Source organism: Clarias gariepinus, chromosome 28 (assembly GCF_024256425.1).
Source record: "Clarias gariepinus isolate MV-2021 ecotype Netherlands chromosome 28, CGAR_prim_01v2, whole genome shotgun sequence".
NCBI classification, from domain to species: Eukaryota; Metazoa; Chordata; class Actinopteri; order Siluriformes; family Clariidae; genus Clarias; species Clarias gariepinus.
The window spans coordinates 4,060,260-4,087,780 of NC_071127.1; the positions used below are offsets into that span (position 1 = coordinate 4,060,260).

General features: G+C 35.4%; 1 protein-coding gene and 1 long non-coding RNA gene across 2 annotated transcripts; both read right to left on the bottom strand.

Annotated features, from left to right (window-relative positions):
• Positions 1 to 7,560: 7,560 nt before the first annotated feature.
• Positions 7,561 to 9,827, bottom strand: LOC128515703 (uncharacterized). Its single transcript, XR_008356696.1, has 3 exons — positions 9,756 to 9,827; positions 8,313 to 8,438; positions 7,561 to 7,656 (listed from the first exon to the last, which is right to left on the bottom strand). It is a non-coding gene; the product is annotated as an uncharacterized LOC128515703 (long non-coding RNA).
• Positions 9,828 to 13,474: 3,647 nt separating this feature from the next.
• LOC128516048 (uncharacterized) lies at positions 13,475 to 25,218 on the bottom strand. The gene is made up of 10 exons (XM_053490342.1): positions 25,019 to 25,218; positions 17,846 to 17,983; positions 16,970 to 17,107; positions 16,864 to 16,882; positions 15,834 to 15,875; positions 15,637 to 15,730; positions 15,437 to 15,475; positions 14,929 to 15,045; positions 14,564 to 14,656; positions 13,475 to 14,420 (listed from the first exon to the last, which is right to left on the bottom strand). The coding sequence occupies exons 2-10, from the start codon at positions 17,972 to 17,974 to the stop codon at positions 14,408 to 14,410; spliced, it is 684 nt and encodes a 227-aa protein (XP_053346317.1). The 5' UTR covers positions 17,975 to 17,983; positions 25,019 to 25,218; the 3' UTR covers positions 13,475 to 14,407.
• Positions 25,219 to 27,521: the final 2,303 nt, after the last annotated feature.

Here is a 27,521-nt window from a genome sequence, read left to right on the forward strand (position 1 = left end):
GACGCTCTTTATTTGATGTTAAATACAATTTAATGAAAAATATTATATTTCATAGTAAAATATCACAGAATAAATCACAATCACAATGTGTAAAATAATCACTGTGATTTTATTAGTCATATTGTGTAGCCCTAACATAATGATTTAAATCCAGACTTGGGAGAAATAGTGAAATAATATTACAGTTGAACTAACTAACGAGGTGTTGTTTGTGTTGGGGAGAGATTATTTTCTAAATGTGTATTCTGGTTTTTGACTTTTTGCCTCCCATTGACTTTGATTATTGCTTTGTCACTTTAGTTTGGTTGCTTGGCTCTTTGGAATTAGATAATTGTGTGTATCTTTATTTGTGTGTGCATTTTGTAAAGCGATACAAACCTCACCTTTTTGTAAACTACTGTTTCTGACTTGTTGTTTCTGCTATATACCACAATTTTCAAACGGTTTAAAATGGAATCCCAAACCATTCTTTAGCTGTACGACCCAACCCTAGACTGGGATGTAATACAATAAATAAATACATTTATTTTCAGGTTCTAAATACATATTGGTAAATAAATCTCAATGAGATGATCTGTGTTTTTATTTGCTGTTAGTCTAGATATGCATGTTTGAATACAAAAGGGTTCCTTTTAATAGTTTAAAATTAAAGTTTAAATAAAAATATTGTAAAGACAAGCGATTTATTGCGACATCTTCCCAACCTTAAAGTAAAGCAAATTGTAAAAGTAAACAGTAAATGACATTCTAAAATATGCCATTAGTTTAAAGTCATAAAAAATATATATATTTTCATAAAAATAGGAACAGTCATGTAACTATATAAATTAATTTATTTACTTTATCTGCCAAGAAGTAACTACAGCATTAACACAGACCAGAACTTCTATGATGTTGCTCAGTGTATTTAAATAGCGGGGTAGAAATATAGAAATACAGAATATGGACATCAAGTACAAGTCACATGACGATCGTTAAATATTTTGTATAATAAAGCCCCTTGCTGTTTGTCCAGGGTTATGATTAAGGTGCCTTTGCAGATGGCCTCCTCCATGGCTCTAGGGCTTCCTTTTACATTAACACTAGAACAAATTGTGGGTCAAAAATCATCCAAACACCACTTTATTTATTAAAAAAATCTTATAAAGAACACCATCCATAACACACACCCTTGATTTTACAGTTTTCAGAAACAGCCACTGATAATGCATTGATGATAAAAAAAATACACACAGTTTAGCTACAAATTAGCCATACCTAAAATCAACCTATTGTCATGTCTGTATGGAGAGGAGGCGAACGCAGATGCAGGGTTTAACACACAGAGGTTTATTGTTCAATAAAATGTCCAAAACAAAGGGGACGAAAAACTCTTGTTTTCTCCCCAGGTTGGGTCTGCTGGTGGGCTAGTAGAAACGAGAACTGAAATACATTAAAAAACAACCACTTCAACCTCGGGACGAACATTGTGGCCCAAACCTGCAGACACTGCTCAGTCCTGGGAGAAAGTACATACAAGCACAAGCAAGGGGTTAGAGTCACAAACAGGGAGGTGCACAATAGTGAACAGACGGGGTGGTACGGGTTCGACTGGAATAAATAGGGAGACACACGGGGTAGACACAGGCAAACTTGATTTGGTGCTAGAAGAGATTAACGGGGGACAATAAACACGTAGACACATTAGGGGGAGACAAAGCGACAGCTCAGTAATCCGGTGAGCCAGCTCTTATTCCCCAGGGCTGAGGTGGCTCAGGTGTGACACCTATAGCCAACATTTGTCATGTGTTTGTCAGCTAAAAACAGCACCTTGACTAAGTTAAAGTGGTAAGTACAGTATTATTAATCATTACATTAAACTCATTTGTAGCGTTATGACTTTTACAGGTATATTGCTTTTACCATTGTCAGTAAAAAATGATTTTAGTTCTTTAAATTATGATTAAATATGTACTAGTTAGTTATTCATATTTTTGATCTACATCTTACTAATGTGAAAATATATTGTTAAATAGTAGTCACGTCTAGCCCTAAAACAAATTAACCTTTTTCAACAATTTTCATCTGGCTCTAAAGACTGCAATAAGGGAAGCATCTAAATAAAGAAGAGCTCTTTTATGCACCACTCGATCTGTCAGGGTATTTTGAAAACTTTTTTTGGTTTTATTGACGGTCATACCCAAAATATCTATTTTTTTATTATTCAGTTAGAGGTAACTCTTCTTGTTTGATAATGTTATAATACCATTAAATGAGCTATAACTTGGACACCAAAATAAACAATATACTGGAAAACCTGCAGAGAATTTCTCACTGTAAGAATACATAAAAACTGGTCATGGTTGCGCTACAGAATTATTAATAGTTTCAGTTTTGTGCAGTTTGATGATGGCCTTCCCAAAGATTTAATCCCAAGTGAAGTCAATCAGTCACTTCACTGACTTTTTGCGTCAGGTGGCTTCTACTACCCGTTCAAGCACAGATCTAAAAAATATAATCAAATGTTTTGGGCCATGAAAAGAGATCACAGCTGTGTTAAATTTGTGCCACAACAATGACCTCACTCTAAACAGCAACTTTTATTTTCATAGGAATGATAGCCTTTTACACAGTCCCAGACCAGAGTACATGCACCCATACACATCAATGGAACCACTATATAAAGAGGTGAGGAACTTTAGGTTTGGCAATGTACACATTACCAATGAACTTGCCTGCTCCACCAACATCAAAACAATTATAGAGTCTAGCTGCCAGAAGGTCTACTTTGTGTAGAAAAAAATTCAACTAAATTGCTTCAAAGGAAGCAGAAGAACTTATTAAAAGAAACAAACTCCCATCCATAAAGGGCATTTTATTGAAGGCAACTGTAAAAAAAAAAAAGTACATAACATACATTACCTCACATTACTCACCACACAGTTTATATTGCCAACATCCATAAGGGAAACAATTTTGAAGCATTTTTTTTTTGTGCATGTGTCTATTGTGCCAATTTGTTTTAAATCAGCTGCTTTCTTTTCAAATGCCACAATTATTTCAATGTACATACACAAACACACACACACTAGTAAGAGTGGAGTACTGAATCAGGTATGTAGGAAAAAAATAATAATACATAAGCACTAAGACACATGGACTTTTTTCTTCCCTGATGGCACAGCCATATTCTAAATTGGCAAAGCCAAGGATTCATCTGACTCAAATTGTGAAAGAATGCCTCAGGGAGCATGAGATGTAATTTACACACATGGATTGGCTACCACATACTCCTGATCATAACCATATTGAGAATATTTGGTATGTGCTGGGAATATTTATGCAGCAGTTCAACTCTCCCATCATCAATTCAAAACCTTGGAGAGAAATTAATGTGACACTAGACTGAAATAAATACTGTGAAATTGCATAAGCTTACTAAAACAATGCCATTGTAAATGTGTCTTGTAATCAAAGCAAAAGGCGGCCTAACAAAATATTAGCATGTGTGACTTTTTCTTTTGGGTGGACAGTGTACAGGGATATGTTTAGTTACACTCAACTAATTCACTTTCTAATGTGAACATGTGAACCTTGATTTAGATTAAAATAGGTTTTGTTTTTTAACAGACTGTTGCCTTTTGGATTTTTGTTCCTGCCATTTTCATTTAGTTCATTTTACATTAAACAAATTGAGGAAGGTTTTCCATATATATATATATATATATATATATATATATATATATATATATATATATGTCTATGGTTGTTGACAACAGAGGAATAAGTTTAATCGAAATAAAAGTTAGATGGAAAAAAATGGACACCAGCATATACAGTACAGTATACTATGGTTTATGATATTTATATAGATCTATACAGATATATTAACATATAAATCGTTATTTACAGACAGAGGAAATCATCAGACCTGACAAGTGTACAGTATAATCCTTGCCTATCAAATAAAAGACAATTAAATGACAACTACTTCTCTTACTCCTTGACTAAAACTATACATGCAAACCAGATGGCACACACTTCACCCAGTGACTTGGATTGCATAGTAAATAGAGAATGTTAACATATTTTAATATGTTAAAACAGTCCCCAATCTAAAGTCCCCAGTTAATCCATTGTTCAAAATATTAAAATATAAAGTCACAAATTCATGCTTTTATGGGTTTCATGTAACGTTAAGATACACAGTTGACTGGGCCTGAAGACTCCTTGAGGAATTGAACTTTTTGCTCATGATATGCTAGATGATGAATATGCTAAAACAATGCCAACACAGTACTCTGTAGAATACAGAAGCTTTCACACATCACTAGTTAGGGAAAAAGATAAAACATTCTAAATTTGAAGTACCATTTTTACCCAAAATATATTGTTTTTGCCCTTATGTAGAGTTAAAAATAATACTTTAAAACATTGTATGTTCAAAGAACAAGCAAAGGCTGAAACACCAAAGCACTGCTGACATTCCAGCTGGTAATGCGTTTTATCCCATTACATCAATGATGTAAGCACACTTGCAGAGGGTGGAAGATAACGTTTAAGTAAACTGAACCCACAAGTTATCAGCATTACTCAGGAGAAATAACATAGAAAACAGCCACATGCAGACAAAGGGCAGCACATAAAAATGCAGAAAGATGTGCAATGTTTTTTTGTTTTTTTTATAAATAAATAAATAAAGTTTTATTAATTGAAAATGCTTTTAAAAAATGATTGACTTTGGATTTGTTTGGTCTTTGACGCTATAAAATATGTTGCTACAACATTTAAAAAACGTGCAGGGTATAAAGATTATTGTATGTGTCTTGAGACAATTGACCAAAAGTGCCAAATTGCTATAAATCCAAACTATTTAAAATTTATTTTGGACTTAAGTGTTTTAAATATGGAGGAAAATGCGGTCTAATGGAAGTACAGAAAAGTGTAAAAGTGCAAATGTATGAAAGTGCATTTACAGAAAAGGCAGAAACATAAAGGACAGCATTTCTGACACGGAAAACTAATCCTCAACTGTTCTTCGGGACTCAGGACTTGGCACTGATGGACAAAACACAGTGAACAAAGATTAATTAAATTATATCTTAAATTGATACAAGCTTCCTTCTAATTGAATAATTATGTATTTATCCATCAAATCATATATAGATCTATCTAAAAATATTTGTACCATCAGTCCTGTTTATACAGTAGGTAAAGTTTAACTCTTACATTTCATCGACATAGACTGTGAGTGGATGAGCTTCTCTGTTGTTACGTCATCACCATTCACACAGCCGTTAGCCCTCACATCACAAGACTCCTTGCTAATAAACAAACATTGATATAACTTAGCTTCATCTATTAATCATAATACATCATATCATCATATTATATCATCTATTTATCATGCACAGTACTCGTTATAATAAGGACAGAATTACAGACGTTATTAGCTGTTTAGACCCTGTCACTACCTCTGCTCCCGGCTTGATGGAACATCAGCTCTAGATTCTGCATCCGTTCCTTTTGTACAGAACACCAAAGCACAACAATGGCTGAACCAGCTGTAAAAAAAAAGAAAAGAAAAAAGAAATTACAGATTAGCCACATTCTCTTCAAATGTCTGTCATTTCCATGTTCTCCCCCCAACACATGGCAAAGCTTGACCACACCTTCACAACCATAAGTCTTTCCCCCCTGATATTAACTGCTGCTTTTGCCAAGTTTAGTGTGAAATGTCCCATCATTCTAAGTTGAACCCAATGTGCTGTCACAGTGCAATAGACATTTATTATCAATTCAGTGCAATTTTTCAAACACTATCTAAATAATTACATGGTGTAAGGGCAATGATGTCACCAATTAGGTGGTCCTTCACTCTTCAAGCTATAAATGTAATGAGGCCATGTGTGTTCCGGACCATGTTCGAATATGGTCTTCGAGTGACCAGATAACTGTGCTTTCAAGATGTATTGATGTATGACAGCTTATATTCTTATTCTTATATATTCTTATAATCAACATAATGCTGAAGCTTAGATGCTAATGCTGAAAAAAGAATACCTGAAGATTAGTTTCCTGTACACATAGCACAGGACTAGAAGAACCAGAAGCAGAAGAAGAAGAAGCCAGGACAGATCTACAAACATAATTAAATAATTGTAAGATTCCCACACATGATATCTTAATTTAATGTCTTATCTTAAAAGAAGCATCACAGAAAGTACTTACGTTTGAGCCCATTATCAACATTATCACCTGGCAGCGTCTCATTGAGAGCTATAATAATAATAATAATAATACATTAACAGCAAGCTGAAGTAATACATGAGATATCAATAAGAACATGATATAGCCACCAGAGTTACAACAGAGAATTCAGAATGAAATTCACAGTATCCCAGCTGAGATGTTGCAGCGGTCAATGAGGAATCTCAACAGCAGATTTCAAGAATGTATTCGTACAGGAGGAAGGACATCATTTCCATCAATGTTTTGTAACATAGTAGGTTTCAATTACTATGAATAAAATTCATTTCTTTTATCACTTCTAGTTTCATTGGATTGTAAAAAAGTTCCTGTTTTTTTGTGTCACCTTGTAGTTACTTTATTATTGGGTATTTGAACCGACAAGTTATCAGCATTACTCGGGAGAAACATTTGTCTATTTAAACACCTTGTTGCTATCTAGTGTAGTTCTTAAGATATTACTGTATATAATCAAGAGTTAAAAATCTTTATGTTGGCAAAATGACACAAATAGAATGTATTACAACCATTACAAAAAGTCTAATGTAAATTGTATAGAACTTGTATACAGTATATTTATATCTAAATTGTTTTTTAATCAGATTCCAAATTTAATATTAAATATGTTTAACTGAAACAAGATACAGTACTCACATTCTTCAGGTCTGGTAACTGTAACAAAAACAACTGAGTTGTCAATTAATGAATTACAAATGAATAGGTAGGTATTCCTGGTCTAACAACAAACAATATGGAAGCATTGTTTTTGGTTAATAGTTAATTGCCTCTGCTATTATCAATCATTATCAACTAATGATAACCTACTGTAAGCTGTGCTAACCACATTAGCCATGCTACCTGTTAGCTATTTTAGTATCCACTGTCTTTTGACACCGCTATTACTAATAGCTAGCTGTTGTGTTTAATGTACATGCGGCTGTCCTTGTGACACCCTGCATGTATTTCCCTGTCTGTAGTGCATTGGACTTGTATTTTCTATCAAGCTAAAACAGAATGTTTGTAAGATGTGCGTGTGTAATAGCAGTGTTCTTCAGGTGAATCATAGTTAGCAGTTTGAATCCATTTATGCACACAGAATTTTAGAGCAAAACTGTGCAACACTGATACTAAAACAGTCAGAATAATAACGAATGAACACAGAGAGAACGAGTGAGAGAGAGAGAGAGAGAGAGAGAAAGAGAGAGAGAATGTATTTACCTTGGTAGACATACTCATACTGCGGAAAAATAAGATCAACAGTGATTAAATCTTTGTACTCAGAAACCATACAGAGAAATATTGAGAATTATACATTACTTTAAAGGTACGTACTGTTTTATCTGTGTCATAACACCTTATAACAAGCCGAATCCCCGTCTCACAGGCATCTCGAACCAGTAACGTTCTATAGCCAAGTACAGTCTCATTCTAAACACCAGTGACATAGAGAACAAACAAAATTAACAATTTGATAAATTCCCAGTTCATCCCAACATTTAGTTCCTCACAGCAACTTATTACATCTTCAGTGATCACACAGGGGGTAAATACAGCCCTAGTAAGATTCTGAAGGGTACTGGCTCTGCACGTCCACGACATTCTAACCGCGTATGCCCAGCCACAATGACCATACACCTTACCCACCATGGCTTAGGTTCTGTACAGTACACATGCAATGCTTCAGCTGGTGAATAACTTTGCTGCAATCAGCACTATGACTGTGCCAACTATTATTTCTTCTTTTGCATTTCATAAGTGCCTTTGTGCAGTTATAAATGAATGTTAATTTCAATTGGATTGCACAAATATCATTTCTCTTTACTTTACGCTCTGGCCCAATACACCAGTGTGCTGAGGGCATAATGTAGCGATTTGATGCCGTTCAGAGCCGACTTATCAAAAAGAGGCTGGACCTCAGTTTTTTTGCTTGCATCTTCCACAAACAATTGTATCAAATTTGAAAGCATAAGAAATTGCCAATTTTTCATGTGGCATGAGAGCATGTGAAGATGAGGGACTGCATGAGATTTGCGCTCAATGCGCGTGAGCCGACAGGCTCTCTAAAACTCCAAAACTGGTCTCACCTGAGCATACCAGCTGAACTCACAGTCCCTGCTCTGTGGGGAGTCTGGTGGAGGGGTGTAGTTGAACACTTCATCAGCATGAATTTCATCACAAAATTTGGTGATATTTTGAATCATGTCTGGTATCTGAAAAACAAAACATTGTATTTAGCACAGATCACACACATGACAGTATTTTCGTTAGGCTCAGATATCCTGACTGTGCGTAATTTAAACTTTAGTAACCTCACATGTCCAGTACAAGTGCGGTTGACCATGCAAAGGCTTACGGCCATGCTGAAATGCTTCTTATAATTCAGCTGTTCTATAGTCATTAGGGACAAGAATCACCAGGGGCCACCCAATATAACGTTATTAGGATACATAGGCGCCAGTTTGGTTTGTATTGTGATCCTGTTAGTATCACAATTTTTAAAATACATGATTATTATTATTAACATTATATTGCAAACTCATAAAAAATAAGCGCGCACACCCACAAAACTCAATTTATGAGTACCAGTCAATTGTTTGGAAACACTTTGTAACTCCATGGTTTTTCCTGATGTTTATTTCTTTCTGCTCTGGAAAACAATACTAAAGGTGTTTATCCAAAATCCAATCCAACATTGAACAGTTGATATTGAGATGTTTATCTGCTACTTCTGCTCTGTAAAGCTTCATATCGGCTCTAATGTGAGGTGCTGGTTGTTAAATGGTGATTTCTGAGGCTGGTGACTCTAAATGAACTTCTCCTCTGCAGCAGAGGTATTTTTTTCACACAGTCCTCACTTATAAAAGGCTGTACATTCTCAGAATTAAAATGATGGACCTGTGTGTGTTGTTACGTACTTATGCACAAAAGATTTAAACAAATTTGACAATAGCATGACTCAAAGTGCAACACAAAAATGAAAACACTTTTCTGCGGGGGGTTTCCTTCCTGGGCCATTAATTTCTCACTCTCAAACAAATAAATTAATAAGCAAATAAACAAAACAAATAAATTTCCCTATTAATTTGACATGTGATTATGTCACTTTCCTTCCTATCTCCTATGACTTTGCCTCCTTGACCTTTAGGCATTGCCTAAAAATATTTGCACAGGAGGAAATGTCTCTGCACAGTTTTATCATCTTCACTAAGGAAAATTAAAACCACAAAAGAACACTATCTTACTATTTCTACTACTGTAAACGCTTTCCTCGCGGCAGCGTATAATTCTGCATTAATTAAGTGTGTACAGTACTTGAGGACTGTCTGTAGATCACTACCACTCTGCCTCTAAACACACACACACACACACACACACACACAGTCCGCTTTAGTACAGTTACCACCACCGCGACCGTGCACGTGCAGCCGCACTTCATTTATAACTTTTATAATAAACTTATTTATAGCTAATACGTCCTTATGTTTATTTACAGTTTATAAATTTCTGTTTTGCAAAGCGTTACTCACCGTATTAAACGTGATGATCGTAAAATGAACTCTAACCCAAACTCCATTCACCGGCGAAGTGTTTTTTCTTTCTTTTAACTTTCGGTATGACGATTTAACCTCGTTACGTCACTACGCGTTGCCGAGCCCGTGCTCCATCGAAACATGCTACGCATCGAGTTGTGCTAACTACCGGATCTGGGCATGCGCAGTCCCACAAGTTTGCACTCTGTTTCCACGCCCATAAATCCATACTACTTTGGTGCTGAGACTTCGGTTGGCGGTGAGTTTAAACCGTTTTCCTTTGCTTAATTTGATCGAACCTTTTGAGTTTCTGCATAAATTGTCGTGAATGAGGCTTAAGGTTGAGGAAAATAAAAACTTGTAACTTTAAACTGGTTCAGGGTCTCAAATTTAAACACCTACGTTTACATCTTTTTGTATACTTGAATATCTTCTGGTTATCATATGTGTGCAGCACTATTTAGTGCACAGAGTAGTTCATACATAACTGCGTGATGACATGCGTTTTTTATTTAATTTAATGATAAAATTAATTATCATTAATATAATAAAATAATTAATTAATTTATGATAATGCTAATAAACACAAACAGCTCTTAACATTGAACATCCACAGTGTAGTTGTAGTGATGCGGTAGCTTAAATCGATAGGCTCTGCTATCGATTTGTGCTACGGTAGCATTTTTCGACAAGGCAGCATAAATCGACAGAACACCGACTCAGATGGGCAAAACATGTAAAGCTCAAAAGAATTATACAGAGAAACAAGTATCAAATTTGTTTGTTTTGCGACTTGGAGTCATTTAGTCATTTATATAAAACAGTAACGAGAGAAATTAATATATAGATATACAGTTCAGGCCAAATGTTTGGACACACCTTCTCATCTATCTGTCAATGTGTTTTCTTTATTTTCATGACCATTTACATTGGTAGATTCTCACTGCAGGCATCAAAACTATGAATGAACACGTGGAGTTATGAATAGAAGGAAACTCCAACCTTTCATTCGAAAGTTATTTCTACATGAAATAAGTGGAGCTGAGGTATGCAAATCAGACACCAGTGGCTAATCACTTAGTTAAGACCATGGCATATTCATATGTGTGTTCAAAAGAAAAATGGGGACAAAAGTGTGTATGTACAGTATTGCAAAACAGCAAATATGTTACAGAAAGAAAAAAAACCCCTTCAGATCTTCAGCATCTCTCCTCTGTTGAATCTTCCTCAGTCACCGAGGCAGTGGATTTTTACAACAAATCCCTCATCAGTCTCCTCGATCGCCTCAGGACTTACTGTTCACAACCAAGTTTACAGAGAACATCAGAAGGCCTATTGTTACAAACCGTACACTGTTTTTTCCTTGTGTGTGTGTTCTATGTTCTCTTTAGCGCTTCTAGGTGCCGCCTACTTCAGGACACTATTGGTGGATCTCCCTGTCAATCATCGTTGGTCACTTGTGACGTCGTGTGGTCTCCGCCAATGGTGATCTGTTCTGATGCCCTTAAAACGGAAGCGGCAACGGGAAGATGGAGGCTGCATGACTTGGCGTGTCACTGTTGTGTTGCGTGTGTTGCGTTGTGTTATTTTATCCGTTTCTGCTACTACGTTAACCGCTTGTGGTTAAAATGATCTGTGTAACGTTGTCTCTGGTGACATCGGTGTTCTTGTTGAATGAGTGCTTTCGATACTAGTCCGCTTAAGCTCCACTTAAACTAACTGCCGTCTTTCAGACAACGGAAACGTGGAACAGCCTATTAAGTCACGTGACATACACTCCTTGCACGTAGGAGTTTTCTTTATGTATTAGATACACTAGTATAGCGAAGTGCGCTAAATATGTACTTTTGTGTTTTTAGTCAGAGTAAGTTCAGGGCGCATTTGCGCTGAAGACCTTTTTTTCACATTTTTGTTTGCTTATGTAGAGGACTGGGAGGAGACAGTGGGGATTCTTTTTGTTATGTTTATTTCTTTGAGTTTCTAGCGCCACTTCTCGTTCCCTCTCCCGTTTGTCTTGGTTATCTAATTTATTGTTGTTTATTATTTTTGTTTTCTTCAATGTTTGTTAATATTCATGGTTTGGGAGCAATAAACGTTTTGCGGTGCTAATTTGAGTGTCTCTTGTTTCTCTTGCCACATGCTAAGCTTTTTCCCCTGGTCATCTCAATGTTACTCCTTTTTAAATTCCTAGACAAAAATTTCCATCAAAGGTCGTAACACCTATGCAAAAGCATTAAGAGCTAAAAGATCACAGTTGTACTCAAATATCATTAACAATAACTCTGGAAATTCCAAACAACTGTTCTCTTCTATTAATCGCCTCATGCACTGCACTGGCCTTTTGAAATGCACTCCTCTTTGGGACTTCTGGAAAAAAACCTTCAAAAGCTGCAGTATATTGAGAACTGTGCTGCTAGGATCCTGATGCAAGCATGTAAATATGACCATATTACGCCCTTCCTTAAATGAAGAGTCATTGCCTCCCTGTTTCATTCAGAATTGAATACAAGGTTGCCATTCTTACCCACCAGAGCATATATGGGATGCCCCTCCCTATCTTAAAGAACTTATTATTCCCCTACATCTACACGCAACCTCCGCTTTGTCTCAGTACATTCTCTGAACCCTAGAAAGACCAAGCCAAGAAGATCTGGCTTTTTGCTCAGCAGCACCTAGACTATGGAAATGTGGTATTATTATTATTATGTACAGAGGGTGTCAGTACGTTTAGGGTAAAAATAAAAATAATAATTACAATATTAATGTACAGTATTTTAAAATAAATATGACTGCAATGCCTTAGGTGCGTAAATATCAGCCCTTTAATTTTAGTTAACATTAGTATAAGTATGTGGGAGGAAAAAAAACATTTACTCATATGGGTCTATATTGATGCAGTTAAGCTGTACCACCAAAAGATGTCAGAAAAAACACAAATTGTTCTTCTACTTCAGTTTTTAGTAAGATATGAACTGATAAGAAAAGAAGAAGAATAAACACATCATCCTACAACCAGTGGCGAATCTGATATTTATTTAAAATAATTTTAATATGCTATTTTTTTAATCATGTAAAACCAGATCTGTACTTTTTATTTATTGTTTTTTTTTTGGAAGATTGGATAATGGATAAAAGAATAATACATATAAATACCTTCAACATCTGTAAGAATCTTTGCCTTACTTGAAATTGGTATCCACATCTATATAAAATTTATATTGTAACCAATCTGACATCTATCTAATTTAATTAATTACAGTCAAAATAAATAATGCATATCTATTTCCTTAATTCGTGTGCATATTTTTTTCTATATTACAATCTTGGTTTGCATAGCTAAAACAACTAGAGTAAGGAGACAACAATATGCTGAATTATGTAATTAAAAGATTTAGACCCTTATTCTCAGTAACTAAAATAAATAAGTCAAGCATTAAGCATTAACAATTATTCTGTCTAGTTATTGTAATTTAATTAGAAAGCAATTAATAGTTGATTAGTAATAGCTGATTAAGAGCAGGCCCTAATCATTACAATAAAACCTTCATTTTACAATACAGTAGCTTAAAGTTAAAAATTCATTCATTAAGATCCATTTGTCCTCTGTTGGGAACATAAGTACTGCACATGCATGTGAAATCATGGTTGATGCATCAGTATCAAAATCAAATAGTCTGTTTTATTATGATCATCATCTGATAAGACTTTAAAACAAAACAAAAAGGAAATCAGATTAGAATATGCAATTTTTACCTTTAAATTTACAGAATAGAATGGATTTACACATATTACCTGACACAAGTAGATATATAGATAGGTTAAAAAAAATTGATGGGATGGGGAAAGGGGGGGATTTTAAAGTAGTTAGTTCTATGCACCTCTAATTTGACTCTTTCGCTAAAAGAAATTTCAAGCATCCAACAGCAATGAAGACAGTAACACAAAGGTGGGTTTGTAGATGTGATTACATAATATAGGGCATACATCACAACATAAACGTGAGCTGACCAAAGATACCAGTGCAAAGCACAACCACAAACACAGGAAGGTGAGCAGGAACACCTTTATCAGCTAGGAATTTAGCTGATTGTCTTTGCTGCTAAATGCTGTTGGCTAATAAATATGTTATATTTGACTGTGAGCTTTAACACTTGGTCAACAGAACAGCAGCTGAAGTAGTGTAGGATGGCACAGACTGACCCAAGCACAAACATACCAAAATACAAAATATACATTGCAGAATGTGGCAACGCACAAAGGAAAAGTGCAGAGCATAAAAAGTGCAGAAAGCTGTTGTTTTAATACAATAAAAATACATACAAAAATCCTGGCTGGTTTTTTTTTTTAAGCTATTGATATTTAGAGTTACAGCTATTACAAGTGAGAGAAACAGTATTTTATTTTCCCCCTTTTTGGTAAAAATGTGTTATAAATGCCAATATCTACAAGCATAAACAAACATTACTACTGTACAATACTGCGTAAATATAGCTTTTTAAATTCTAAAATCACTGCATCTGCTCTTTTGACAATCTATTTCATGTTTAAATATGTATGTAAAAAGTGTTCTAAATGTATAGTGAAAGTGCAGAAGCAGAGAGAGCAGAGTTTCTAAGGTTGTACTGTATTTCTCAGCAAATCTTGGAGAATCAATGCTCATCACTGATGGACAGAACACAATTAATAATAATTTTTAAAACTTAATAATGCATTATTAATTACAGCATGTATTTATCAATCACATCATCTATCCAGGACTATCCATTCAATTTATGTAGGTGCAATAGTCAAGGTTTGACCCTTACCATGCATTGACTTCGTCTTGGAGTGTACATGCTTCTCCGTTCATAGCACCATCGTTCACACAGCCGTTTTCCACAACATCACCAGGCTCTTCACTAATAAATAAACATTTTACTTTATCTTATTTATCTTCAGTCATTTTGTATAATAAATTGATGCCCTTGGTATGAAATCAAATGATCAAATAAAAAAGACATTATATAATATTACATATAAACTAGAGGCCACTCTATTTTACCATTATTGTAGTTACAATGCAGAAAATATAAAATCAATATGTTATGCCCCATCTTCCATCCTCCCAATTAGTTTAAGTTGGTAAAGTTGATGTGTGGATTTAAAGAAAAGAAAAAAAAAAAGCTCTTGCCTTTTAGTGTTTGCTGGGTTCATTGGATCAGTTTCACCTGTCTCAGTGTGTCCTACTTCAATGTCCTTCACCGAATCGGTTTCATTGGGAGTGTTCCCTAGTTTGATCTTATTTGACCTAACAAACATAGACACAAGCTTAAGTCTTTGAGAAATATATATATATTTTTTACCTCTTGTATGTGTGGGGGAAAATAAGTGTTCTGTATTCAATATTATCCAGAATACTTCTTAGATCTTTCAGAAAAATCACTTTAATCACTTTAAGGAACACATACATGTGTAAAAGACAATTTTTCACTTTGCTTAGGTTTCATAAGATTTTTTGTGCCCAGTCAACAAATGCTTTATGGGTAATTCAACGATAAATAGAGCTGCCAACAACACTAACAATCCATCCTTTCTTACGGAACAAAGTGCCAGAATTTGTCCACAAAACACAGATGTAAAAGATAAATGTGTGAGAGCAACTATAGTGTCTAAATCTCCTGCAGTTTGAATGAACTCACCTTTCACTCATGGATCTCTGCCAGACTTCTCTTATCCTCCTTTCAATCCATAACCACAAAGAACAAAATTATTTCCAATTACCAATTGCTTCCAATTACCAACTAAATCCATCAATCTCATGTTAATATCATCAGACAGCAGATTAAAGTATTTCAACTTCAATAATTTAACTTTGTTTTCAAGAGTCATGCAGAATTACCTTCGATTTATGCCACAACACAAGACTCCAATCAAGACTAAGATCAGGAGTACAATCGGGACACCAATCGCTGTGGCATCAGAGGTGGCATGTTCTATTAAAAACAAAGAAAACAATGGAATACATTCTTCCATAATTCCTAATAACCAGCTCACCTCAAATTGCAAAAAAAAAAAAATGTTGCACAAACTGCTCACTCTGCCAGTCCACATCTTCTTGGCTTGAGGAATCATTGGTCACTTGAGGAAGAGAATAAAACACAAACAGTTAATATATGACCTTTGACACCAATAATGCATACGAAAGGTCTGTGTAGAAGTTAATCCACAAAACCATTCTTGGCAATTACAGGAATGTTTATTCATAAAATAATTTAGCTTTTTGCAGTAGAGTGGCTGAGGTTTGGTATTTGTTGAGGGTTATCAGTGTCAATCAAAATATCAGCAGTGCATGTACAGTACACTACACGTATAGTACATTTAAATCACTTGTGATATGCAGAAGTGCATTATGTCTGTAATGAAGCAAACTTTGTCATGACTTGTTGAACTTAAATGGTGTTCAAGAGGTTTATCTCTTTATATATTTGCACTTATTTAAACTTGTATACCAGCAGTATTAATACTCTCATTTTAGCTCATTCACAGGTACTTGCATAGGCAATGCTCTGAATCGAATATGTATATATAGGATTAAATAGGATTAAAATAATAAATGAATAAATAAATGAATAAATAAATAGATACATAAATAAATTAACAAATAAATTAACAAATGAATTAAAAAAATGATTAATATTACATTTTCTTCACAGGCATGTTTATGTAACACTTAATGTAAGGAGTCTCCAAAGTCAGTGCTTTGTGCTGTAACATTAAGGTGTTCCTCATCTTCAGGACAAAAGAGATTAACCTTTGCAGTTTCTCAGTAACATGACAAGCTGTTTGTATTTGTTTTTTGTTTGTTGTTGTCTAATTAACTTTGAGACACAAAAAGAGAAAAAAGGGGGAGCTCGTGAGTGAACATTTCTAGCTTCTATAATGCCAGGGAGAATGAGAAATAACTTCACTTTGTATGTTGTAAAATGTAATTAGAAAGATATGGCTAAAGTGAAAATTTATTTGGAAAACCATTCTTTAGACAACATAGAGGTTTAAACTTAAACTGAGCTGGACAGACACACACAAGATAGATAAATACATAAGACTTACAACACACAGTTCATACCTTGGTATATGTGTCGAAGCTGCAAAAGAGAACAACAGTAATCAGTATAGCACTTCAAATGGAATACATCTTAAAAGTATATAGCAGGATAAATAAAAATATAAACCTTCTGGCCTGATCCATCACACGTCACATTGCAGTAAAGCTTGATGCACTTAGAAAGTGTGATCTTTTCACTGGTGACACCAACAACCAGCCCGGTTTGATTCCAAAACTGGTGTCCATCTGACAAAAGCGTCATTGCCTAAAAAAGGACAATTCATACTGATGGTTCAGTATATAACAGTATCTAATGTACTTCTGTACATAAGAAAAAAAAAATTGTCTCCTTTTTTCACCACTTTTAATCAAATTACCCATAAGCTACTGCTCATCACAGCTTTGATTTGCACAAGAAAGCCCAATAATTAACTGACCATTAATCACAATGAGAGGAAAAATTTTTAAATTAGTAAATATGTTATTACCATTGAACCACTGTGCCTAATTAAAGAGTATTTGCCAAATTAATTGAGTTTAGTGTTGGTTAAGGATCTTTCAACATTTTTTCTGTTGAAGGAAAATTTAAACTCAAGTCAGTCTAAAACTACAATAGTGAGTCAAAAATTATCTGCACTCTGGCTGATAAATTATGGCACCAGGTACACCATCAGACCACAAAATAATACAAAATCACTGCTCACTGATCTTCATTCATGCAAATCACTAGTGGGTTGTCCATTTTTACCCGCACTGCATTTACGAATGAACTAATGTAACACATTCATACATGTATAGGGAGACAGTAGCTTTAAACAGAAAACGCTCAGAAGTGCTGCCAACAGAAGTTTTAATATAGCTAGAGCGGGGATAATATTTGACTCACCCTAAAAACATATACCTGATCAATGTTTATTGTGAGAGCAAAATTATATTTCCACACTGTCCAGCCATGATAATTCCTTTGCTGTTGAAAGTAAAGTAGCTTTGAATTAGGTCTCACCTCATCGTACCAGGTTTGTTCACAGTCCTTGTCGAGGTGTAAAACAGACAGCATATAAGGAAACAATACGTAGGTGTAACCAAAGACACCAGAAATGTTTCTGCAGGCTAAAGTGGTGATGTTCTCCATGGCACGATTCTGCAAACAATAACATACAATAATTATATATCCAATAATTTAAAAAAAACATAATTATTCATACATGGCTTTAACCTTAAGATGTGTAACACACATAAATACAGAAATACACACATATATTAATGCTATTTCAAAACAATAAAGATAGAAAAGGACAACCAAAAAATTCAGATATTCATTTGTCACATTTACAGTATGATGTTCAGTGACCTAAAAAGGAAAGATAGGATAAAATGGGACGATATAAAGATTTCTATAAGAATACAATTACACTAAAGATTTTAAAAAAATAAATAAATACATAAAAAGAATGTAAAGTTAAACATTTTATAGATTTACAAAAGTACATTTACAAAAGATATCAATTACACAGAATGTGCAAAATGTAGTTGTCTACAGAAACCACTACTAGCATTGTCTGTGTTATTTAGTTTAGCTTTATTTTCTTATTATAGTTTAGGTTTCTTCTACCATTAATGCTAGCAGGCTTCTGTTTGTTACATGTAATGCTAAAAATAAAGCTACTTTATTGTCATTGTATTGATAAAATTTGTTTGGTAGCTCTTAAAGACCAACAGCAATCAAGAAAATGTATGTACTATAAACACCATTTCAAACACTACCACAGACGGTTGTTGATTTCAGGAGGACACGGAGCAATCACTCTCTGCTCAACATCGATGGCTCTTCTGTGGAGATTGTCAAGAGCACAAAATTCCTGGGTGTCCATCTGGAGGAGAACCTCACCTGGTCCCTCAACACCAGCTCCCTGCACAAGAAAGCCCAACAACATCTTTTCTTCCTGAGAAGGCTGAGGAGGGCCCAGCTTCCACCACCAATCCTCACCACCTTCTATAGAGGGATAATCGAGAGCATCCTGAGCAGGTGCATCACGGTCTGGTTTGGGAATTGTGCCCCATAGAACCGCAAAACCCTACAGCGGATAGTGAGGACAGCTGAGAAGATCATCGGGGTCTCTCTCCCCTTTATTGAAGACATATACACCACACGCTGCACCCGCAGAGCCACCAGCATTGTGGCTGATCGGACACACCCCTCTCACACACTCTTCACCCTCCTGCCATCTAGAAAAAGGTACCGAAGCATTCGGGCACTCACATCCAGACTAGGTAACAATTTTTTACCCACCATCCGTCTCCTAAATACAAAGGGACTGGACTGATAAAACACACACACACACACAAATCACTCAGATGATTTAAATAACATCAGGATTAAACTGATAAACACACACATGTACAAACACTCTGATCTACAACCATCTCACAATTTGTTCATACCTACCTATCTGATCTTCTCTTTTTGCACTATATTGCACAATATTTATTGTCTTGCTATTTGCACGAAGTATTTTTAAATCATTGCTGCTACTTCAGGAATGTCAAATGTTTCCTGTTTCTGCTTCCACTACCTCAACTCATACCCCATTACTACAAAGCAAAAAAAAAGTACTGAAACGTGTTACGTTGTTGTGTTTGTCACTCCATAACTTTTTGTTTGCACATTTGCAAATGCACTTTGTTGTCTGTTGTCTATTGTTGTCTCTTTTTTGTATAGAAATAGTTTTAGGTTAACTTGAAAAAAAAAATGTAAATCTGTCATATCTGAGCTAGTCAGCTAATTAGGTCTCTTAGTTAGTTAGCTAGCTGGTGCCGGTAGAGTTGTGTTGTTAATTTATGTTGTTGCATGTACAGTACTGTATGTAGCACCTTGGTTCTGGAGGAACGTTGTTTTATTTCACTGTGTACTGAACTGTATATGGTTGGAATGACAATAAAAGCCTACTTGACTTGACTTAAACAAGTACCAGTTAAATGAAAGACTCTTTGGGCATATTCAATTGGAGAATCCAGAACAGAAATTCATAGATGTGCAAAGCAGTTATAAGAATTAGTGTCCAAACAAACATATGCCCATTCTCATTGATCACTCAGGTTTGCTGACGGTGAGGTGATTGGTTGCCTTACATCTCTGGAAGCCCTCATGTTTGTGTTTCCTTCTGGCTCTCCCATTTTAGTTATGCTGTCATAGTTAATCCTGCCGGAGTCTCTGCTTGCACTCTGCACTAAATATACATTCACTTTTTACATTGTTCGACTGTGAACATACCTAACTGTTATTTCTCCATCTCTTTGCTCTCTCCTTTTCTGCTCTCTCCTCTCTCTCTCTCTCCTTTTTCCTCTACCTATCTCTCTGTCGAGCTATACATGTCGCTCCTGAGCTGCCAGTGATCCAGACCCCCTCTGCCCACTGGACCTCTTTAACTCATCCTGGAGTCCTGCTTCTGGTTGGAGATCTCATCACATGGATGCCCCCGTGTGGTCTGCCTGGAATGCGTGTGGTGACTGGGGTTGGTTCCACTTTTCCATGAAGGTGGTCCTGTCCTCGACTGATGCAGACAGCTGTTCCCTGAGGACCTGTGACTTCAGTCACTCAATAGTTCAGGACTGGAATTTTTCACAGTCTACCTGAGCCTCCAGGAACAAACTGGACTTTAATCTTACACATCTCCTCTCATACTGAACTTCCAGTCTCGCATATTATTATGCACATCAATCCCTCCTATCTGTTTTTACCCAGATGAGGATGGGTTCCCTGTTGAGTCTGGTTCCTCTCAAGGTTTCTTCCTATTACCATCTCAGGGAGTTTTTCCTTGCCACTGTCGCCGTCGTCCTAGGCTTGCTCATCAGGGACAATCATATAATTTTGATTCACACACATTCACATTTCATACAAACTTAATTCTTTTGATTGTGTAAAGCTGCTTTGTGATGATGTAAATCGTTAAAAGCGCTATACAAATAAAATTGAATTGAATTGAATTGAAATATCAGAACCCACACATGCCTTAAAACCAAAAACAGAGCAGATAATAGGCCTAAAAGCACTGGATGCAAATAGTACGATAGAACCATGGGCCAGGTATTTTTAATACAGGTTAAGCTGTATTAGAGGAGACGTGTGTTATCTGTAATGGATCAACTCATGGAAATCACACTGGGCGATTTCTGGCTAACACTTGAATGCAAATTTAAACTCCAAGTTTATGTAATAGGGTTTAAACAATGAAACTTAAACTACATATTTAAAGAAAAGGCAGTGTGGTTGTTTACAGACAATGACGTTCTGATATCAACCAAATAATAATAATAATAATAATAATAATAATAATAATAATAAATAGAATAAAACGTTATTCTTGTTGAAATTAGTTTACTCTTGCAATTCCCGCCCAAAAATGCCTATTAAATGAGCTGCAGTTTGTCTTACTCTTTGCAGGCTTGGGGTTTATTCATGCAACTGAACTTTTCTTTCTTGGCAGTTTGCATTAAATGTATTTAAGTAAAATTTTAAAACAATCCATAGTTTTATTACCCAGGTCGACAAGTCAGACCACAGCAGCATATTTTTATTCAGATAAGAGTCTTTGATGTCAAACTGAAACCTCAGTTCTAAATCAGCTCACAGAATTTAATTCTTTCAAATCAAAAATGAAATATCTCTGGATTTCAGTTGTAGAAGCAAAGAAAAAGCCGACCAAATAGGCTAAGATTACAGTTTTACCATATAGAAATGCTTTTTATATACAGCTCCTAATACTATTAAACAAGGTCTTAAACAGTACACATACAGTATAGCTATCTTTTTCCTAAGCTAATTCAATAGTTCATGCAAGGAATAATGGAATGTGAATTGAAGGTGTACCACCAATGTGGCACCATAAAGCATAAAGTAATGCACGTTGTGTACAGTCAGTCAAAAGAAAATGTATACACATTTTAGGAAAAGAAAAACTTGTATAAATATTTTAATATTGCTATAGTTATTTATTTCATATTGTGGCGTGGGCGGGGCGGCGGCTGACGACCAGCATGCCTTGCGGGGATGTCGGTGTGTTCACCATGATGGGGAAAGGTGTTTGGGTTAGTGTGGAGGTGTGTGACGTGTGAAATGTGCTCCAGTTCAGGCTGCCGCTGAATTGGATGTAGGCTCCTGAGTGAAGGTGCTGTTCATGCTATACTGCTGTGTGTCTAATAAAGTACTCCCAGCCATTGCATTGGGCAGCAAATAAGCTCATTCGTCTCTCCACCATCCTTTCCGGCGTAAAAACGCTACAATATAGATGTTTATATAGGCTATATAAACATACATACACACACACATATATATATATATATACACACATCATACTTTTGGCTCACAAACCGAACACCCAAAGTGGCCAAGTCAGAAAAAAGAAAAGCGCGTTATTTTATAATACAGGATGCACTAATATTAATTTCGTCAACGAAAATAATGACGGAAAATATTCGCTGACGACATTTTTTTCTGGGACTAAGACGAGACGATGAGGAGACGTCACTGATATAAGTGAACCGTGACATTGAAGAAATCAGCATGCAATATCGTTGACGAAAAAAGTACGGGACTAAAACGTGGTTTAAAAAATAAAAATTGATAGTCATTTGTCTTTATTTTCGTCAACATTTAATTTGTATCACAATCCGCTGCGATACGGTGTTTATTTATTATGGCGCGAGCGGTAATGTTTCCCGAGTCACGGCGCGCGGCGGATCATCATTGCGCGCGCAGTGATCCCGTGTTACAAGCTCATTCATCTTTAGTTCTTCATCATTACAGCAGTATTACTCGAGCCAAAGAGAAGAGACGATATTTGGACCCATGTTTATAAGGCGCCGTATACGGCTCAAATCAAACTTCACTCAAACACACACACAAACATGTGTGCACGAAGAGTTTGTGTGTGTGCTTGTGCATTTCATATGTCGTTGTTTGAGCAGTTAGTAATATATATGTATGTATGTGTGACTGTTTCATACTGTATATGTGTATGCCAGCGTTTCATGTATGAATGCATAAGTGAAGTTTGATTTAAGCCCTTTACGGCGCCTCATACATTTTCTTTATATTGAACCGGAGAAAAAAGTAAAGTAGTAGTAGTAGTAGTAGAAGTATTAGTAATATCGGAGGGGAAACAGTGTGGGCACACAATAAAGAGACGCATCAAGTCATAATAATCACCCAGTTTTACAGCCTCTCTGTGGTAATTATGTTACCACATGATAACATAATTATGTTGTGGTTTATTTTATTTTATAGGTAAACAGATGCCGAAATCATTAAACTAATTGGTTAGCAAACGTTTTGTGCATATCAGATGAAAAGATACATTTTAAAATGTATAGGATAATTATTTTGTGGGGAAAAAATATGTTTTGGATAGACTAGATTGACTGTAGGGTTAATTAATAATAATCCTATTTAGTCAATTTTCATTTAATAAAACTAGACGAAACCACTTGTGGGTTCCTCTGAGTAAAACTAGACTAAAATGTCCAGACTTTTAGTCGACTAAAACTTGACTAAACAGAAATAGGATTCAAATATGATAAAAACTATCATTTGCTGAACTAGTGTTAGACTGCAATCAAATAAAAAAAAGGTGACCAAGACCAAATGCTCACTGTTGATGCATTCCTTTCAAATATGATTATACAAGTAAGATCAAGAACTTTCAGACTTCTATGGCCATTAGCCTCACTTATTCCCATAAAAACTATCAGGAACTTTTATCCCGGGACTAAGACTACAATTGAAAATAGCTGACAAAATTAACACTAGGATGCACTTTATGGGAAATAGACTTTTTTTTTTTTCACTTCACTAACTATTTTTGGAAACAGGCAGGGGGCGAGGGACTACCAGTCTAACCGGGCGGTGAACGCGCGTGTCGCAGGGGCTTCGGTATTTAAAGAGCACTATAGCTCCGGACTATAAACAATCAAGACCAGGGCGGTGCATACAGTTATAGCACACGCGTACTTCGAGCCAAAATGAGGGTAAAACGGCGATCTGAGACTTCCGAGGGCGCGAGTGCCAACTCGTCCATTTTATATTTGGCAACTGATTTTAGTTTTGCATCATCCGATGTCCGTCTAGGAGGATACTCCAAACAGCTAAACATCCAATCATTACCAATACCATGTCCGATTAAATTCACAGTTGTTAAAATATTGCAAAAAAAAAAAAAAGAATACAATTGTACTCCTGTGTTTAAAATAAAAATAAGTCTTACCATTAAAGACCCGAGAACCGCGACACCAACGGTATGAAGCACAACACCGATGAGCAACGATTCCGCACAGTGGCTGAGCTCGCGACAAATAACTTGTGTTCAAAAGAGAGTCGACTCTTCATTCTAATCAAACCGACTCCTGCATGCAAGTCAAATATATGCGTCATATATACAAACCGACTCAAAGAGACGATTCGAATCAGTCCTCACTTGCGCAACTAAGGAAAGGGGAATTATTTTTTTCAAAGTCAGCGTCGTGCTACACCTATCCGAGTCTTATGCTGAACACATACACACAAGCGGAAATCTGAAATCCAAGTTATGCTCGAGAGAACAACATTAAGATTACTATTTAGAATAATATTAATAATAATAATAATAATTTAAGTTTAGAAGCTTTACTTCCCGCTTTTACCAACAATTGACGGCATGTTATGTTTCGTTGCTGATAAATAATCCACTCGTAAACAAGAAGTTACAGAACGTGCAGTCACTGTAAACTATTTTGTTGTGGCAATGCGCTTAGGTCAATAATAAAATAAAACACATTAAATCTGGTCGAAAATTAAATTTGATTAAACATCATTAAGTCATAATGTTTAATTTATTTCAGCTGTTTTCACTGATTTTGATGTTGAATATAAACGATTATACTGCGCATGGTCTATGCATTAAATTTGTCACAGTGCGATCTAAACTTTCCCTGCAATGAGACAGCTATGGAGTGCACGAAAAGACTCCACCCGTGAGATGAGGAACTAAAAGAGTTACAATGTCGAGACGCCTTTAAAATATAGCCCTACTAACATTATGATCAAAAGAAAAGAAATTGCTTGGTTTCAGATTTCAAACGGTAAATGTTACACATTATACATTATACCCAAACATGCATTTTAACATTCAGTAATTAGATATACCTCGAGAAAATATTGCTCCTCCAGAGTCCGCCTGGATCACACTTTGATCTTGCTCTTCATTATTACACCTGATACAGTTTTCCTCGACAGTGTTATAATTCACAGAGTGACCGATAGTCATATTGCTAGTTCTTTTCTTTACTTTACATCGACGACGGAAACTCTGCAATTCTGCAAAATAAATTGCGTCAGGAACTGAGCGGGTAGAGTGAACAGTAAACCGCAAAAAAATGTTGAACACATGACGTGAGTCGGGATTTACTCCGCCCTACTGAATCAGCTCTGCACGAATACTGCATGAATCCCCTAACACTTCCCAAGCGGTTGGTGGCTGTTGAAATGACGTCCCTCCGACACGTCCCGTCATGGCTGAAAAATAGTTCTAAAATTAAAGTTGAACAAAGGTCGTTTGACATTATCTGATTCACAACAGCTGTCATAAACAGTCATCAATCGTCCACATTTTTGCTTGAAGGGTATATTAAACAACACTTACTAAAAGTCAAAACAGCTAAACATGCAACCACAGACAACTGTAGACATGTACAAACCTATGTGAATACATTTTTAGGAAATGTTCTGTGTTAAATATTTTTACCAATTAATGCCTTTGGCCAAGGACACGGCCTTGCTGTCAGACCCATGTTTGCTATGTTATGATCCTGTATGGTTCATTCCAGTCAATGCACCATACAGTACATTCTATTATCTAAAATGCATACTGTTAGCAGCTAAATCTAAAAAAAAAAGGGAGAAAATGGTAATTATGAGCTGTACATATAAGGTAGATAAAATCCTTGTTGACAAAAACACAGGTATGCCTTACTAAACATCTAACCGATTATGTGTTACATTATTATTTTCATATAAATTAAATGATTTTTTTCCCTATACAAATTTACTCACAGTTTTGTTTTGCTGAACTAGTGTTAGACTGCAATCTAATTAAAAAAAAGGTGACCAAGACCAAATGCTCACTGTGGATGCATTCCTTTCAGTTGTATAAATATGATTATACAAGTAAGATCAAGAACTTTCAGACTTGTATGGCCATTAGCCTCACTTATTCCCATCTTCCCTCCCCTAGAAAAGCACATCATTTGACAAAAATCAAAATATACAATCATGATAGCACTTTACATGATAGCAACGTTCCACCTTCTCTGCTAAATACCCTGCTTAAAGATTAAAAACATGCAGTTTGTGGATTTTTAGTTAAAATGTAAAGTTTTTATTTTTTTATTCATTTTTTTTTATCTCTTTATCTCTGGACATAAAGTTGTTAATGATAAACATAAAAACATCAGTAAATAAATGAGCCGATTACGATTTTTTACTTTGAATCTATAGTCACATACACTATACTACAATATTTAGTTACTGTCTAATCAAAATATATTAACAGGTTTCTTTATTTAAAACATGCTCAAATCTCGAGATACAATTACAGTAAAGCCAAACTGAGGGTCAGGATTTTTTACCACCTGAATACACCTCCACATTCAGCCTGGGTAAAATTTCATTCTGTAGATAGAGTCAAGCGGATACAGACTTATTATATGGATGATGTGAATATGGTCAAAAAAGATTTGTTAAATCTACATTAAACGTATTTTTATTTTTTAAGTTAAGCCTTCCCGCGACCCGACTTTGGATAAGCGGTTGAAGATGGATTGATGGATGGATGGATGGATGGAAATTTAGCCTTTATTTTTCACATAGACAGTGCTGCACTGTAAAATTATTTCTTTGCATAACCCAGCATAACTTCATGAGCAGGTTAAAATTCACATTTTGCAAGTTACAAGTTATCATAAATAATATATATGTACTGTTTGTAGATGTGTGTGTGCATACTTCAAGACAAATTGCTTCCCTCGCATCTTACATCAAACAGAATGTACTGCACTATATAGAGAATAGTGCATTATTATATAGATTATATATTTTATGCATTTTACTAAGCAATCTTTTTCATGTTTTTTTTTACTATTTCTTCCAGGAAGTCTTTACAGGTTTTAATTCCAACTACAATTCCAATAATTTTAAACCTTCTTAATTGTTTTTTGATATCTCATTATGTTGTATTTTAATAGCTAGTACTGAAAATAGTGTGTGATGTAAATACATGAACCGTGTAGTGTTATCTTTAAATGCATTTGCATAAAAAAGATTTTAAAAAAAAATCCATTTACCAAAAACATGTAAATGCATTATTTTACATTTATTAAATACAGTGGTGTGAAAAACTATTTGCCCCCTTCCTGATTTCTTATTCTTTTGCATGTTTGTCACACAAAATGTTTCTGCTCATCAAAAACCGTTTATTAGTCAAAGATAACATAATTGAACACAAAATGCAGTTTGATGATCAGAAACATTTTGTGTGACAAACATGCAAAAGAATAAGAAATCAGGAAGGGGGCAAATAGTTTTTCACACCACTGTATCTGCTGGGTTGTCTAAAAACACAACACAAACCTTTTTATATAAATCCACCAGC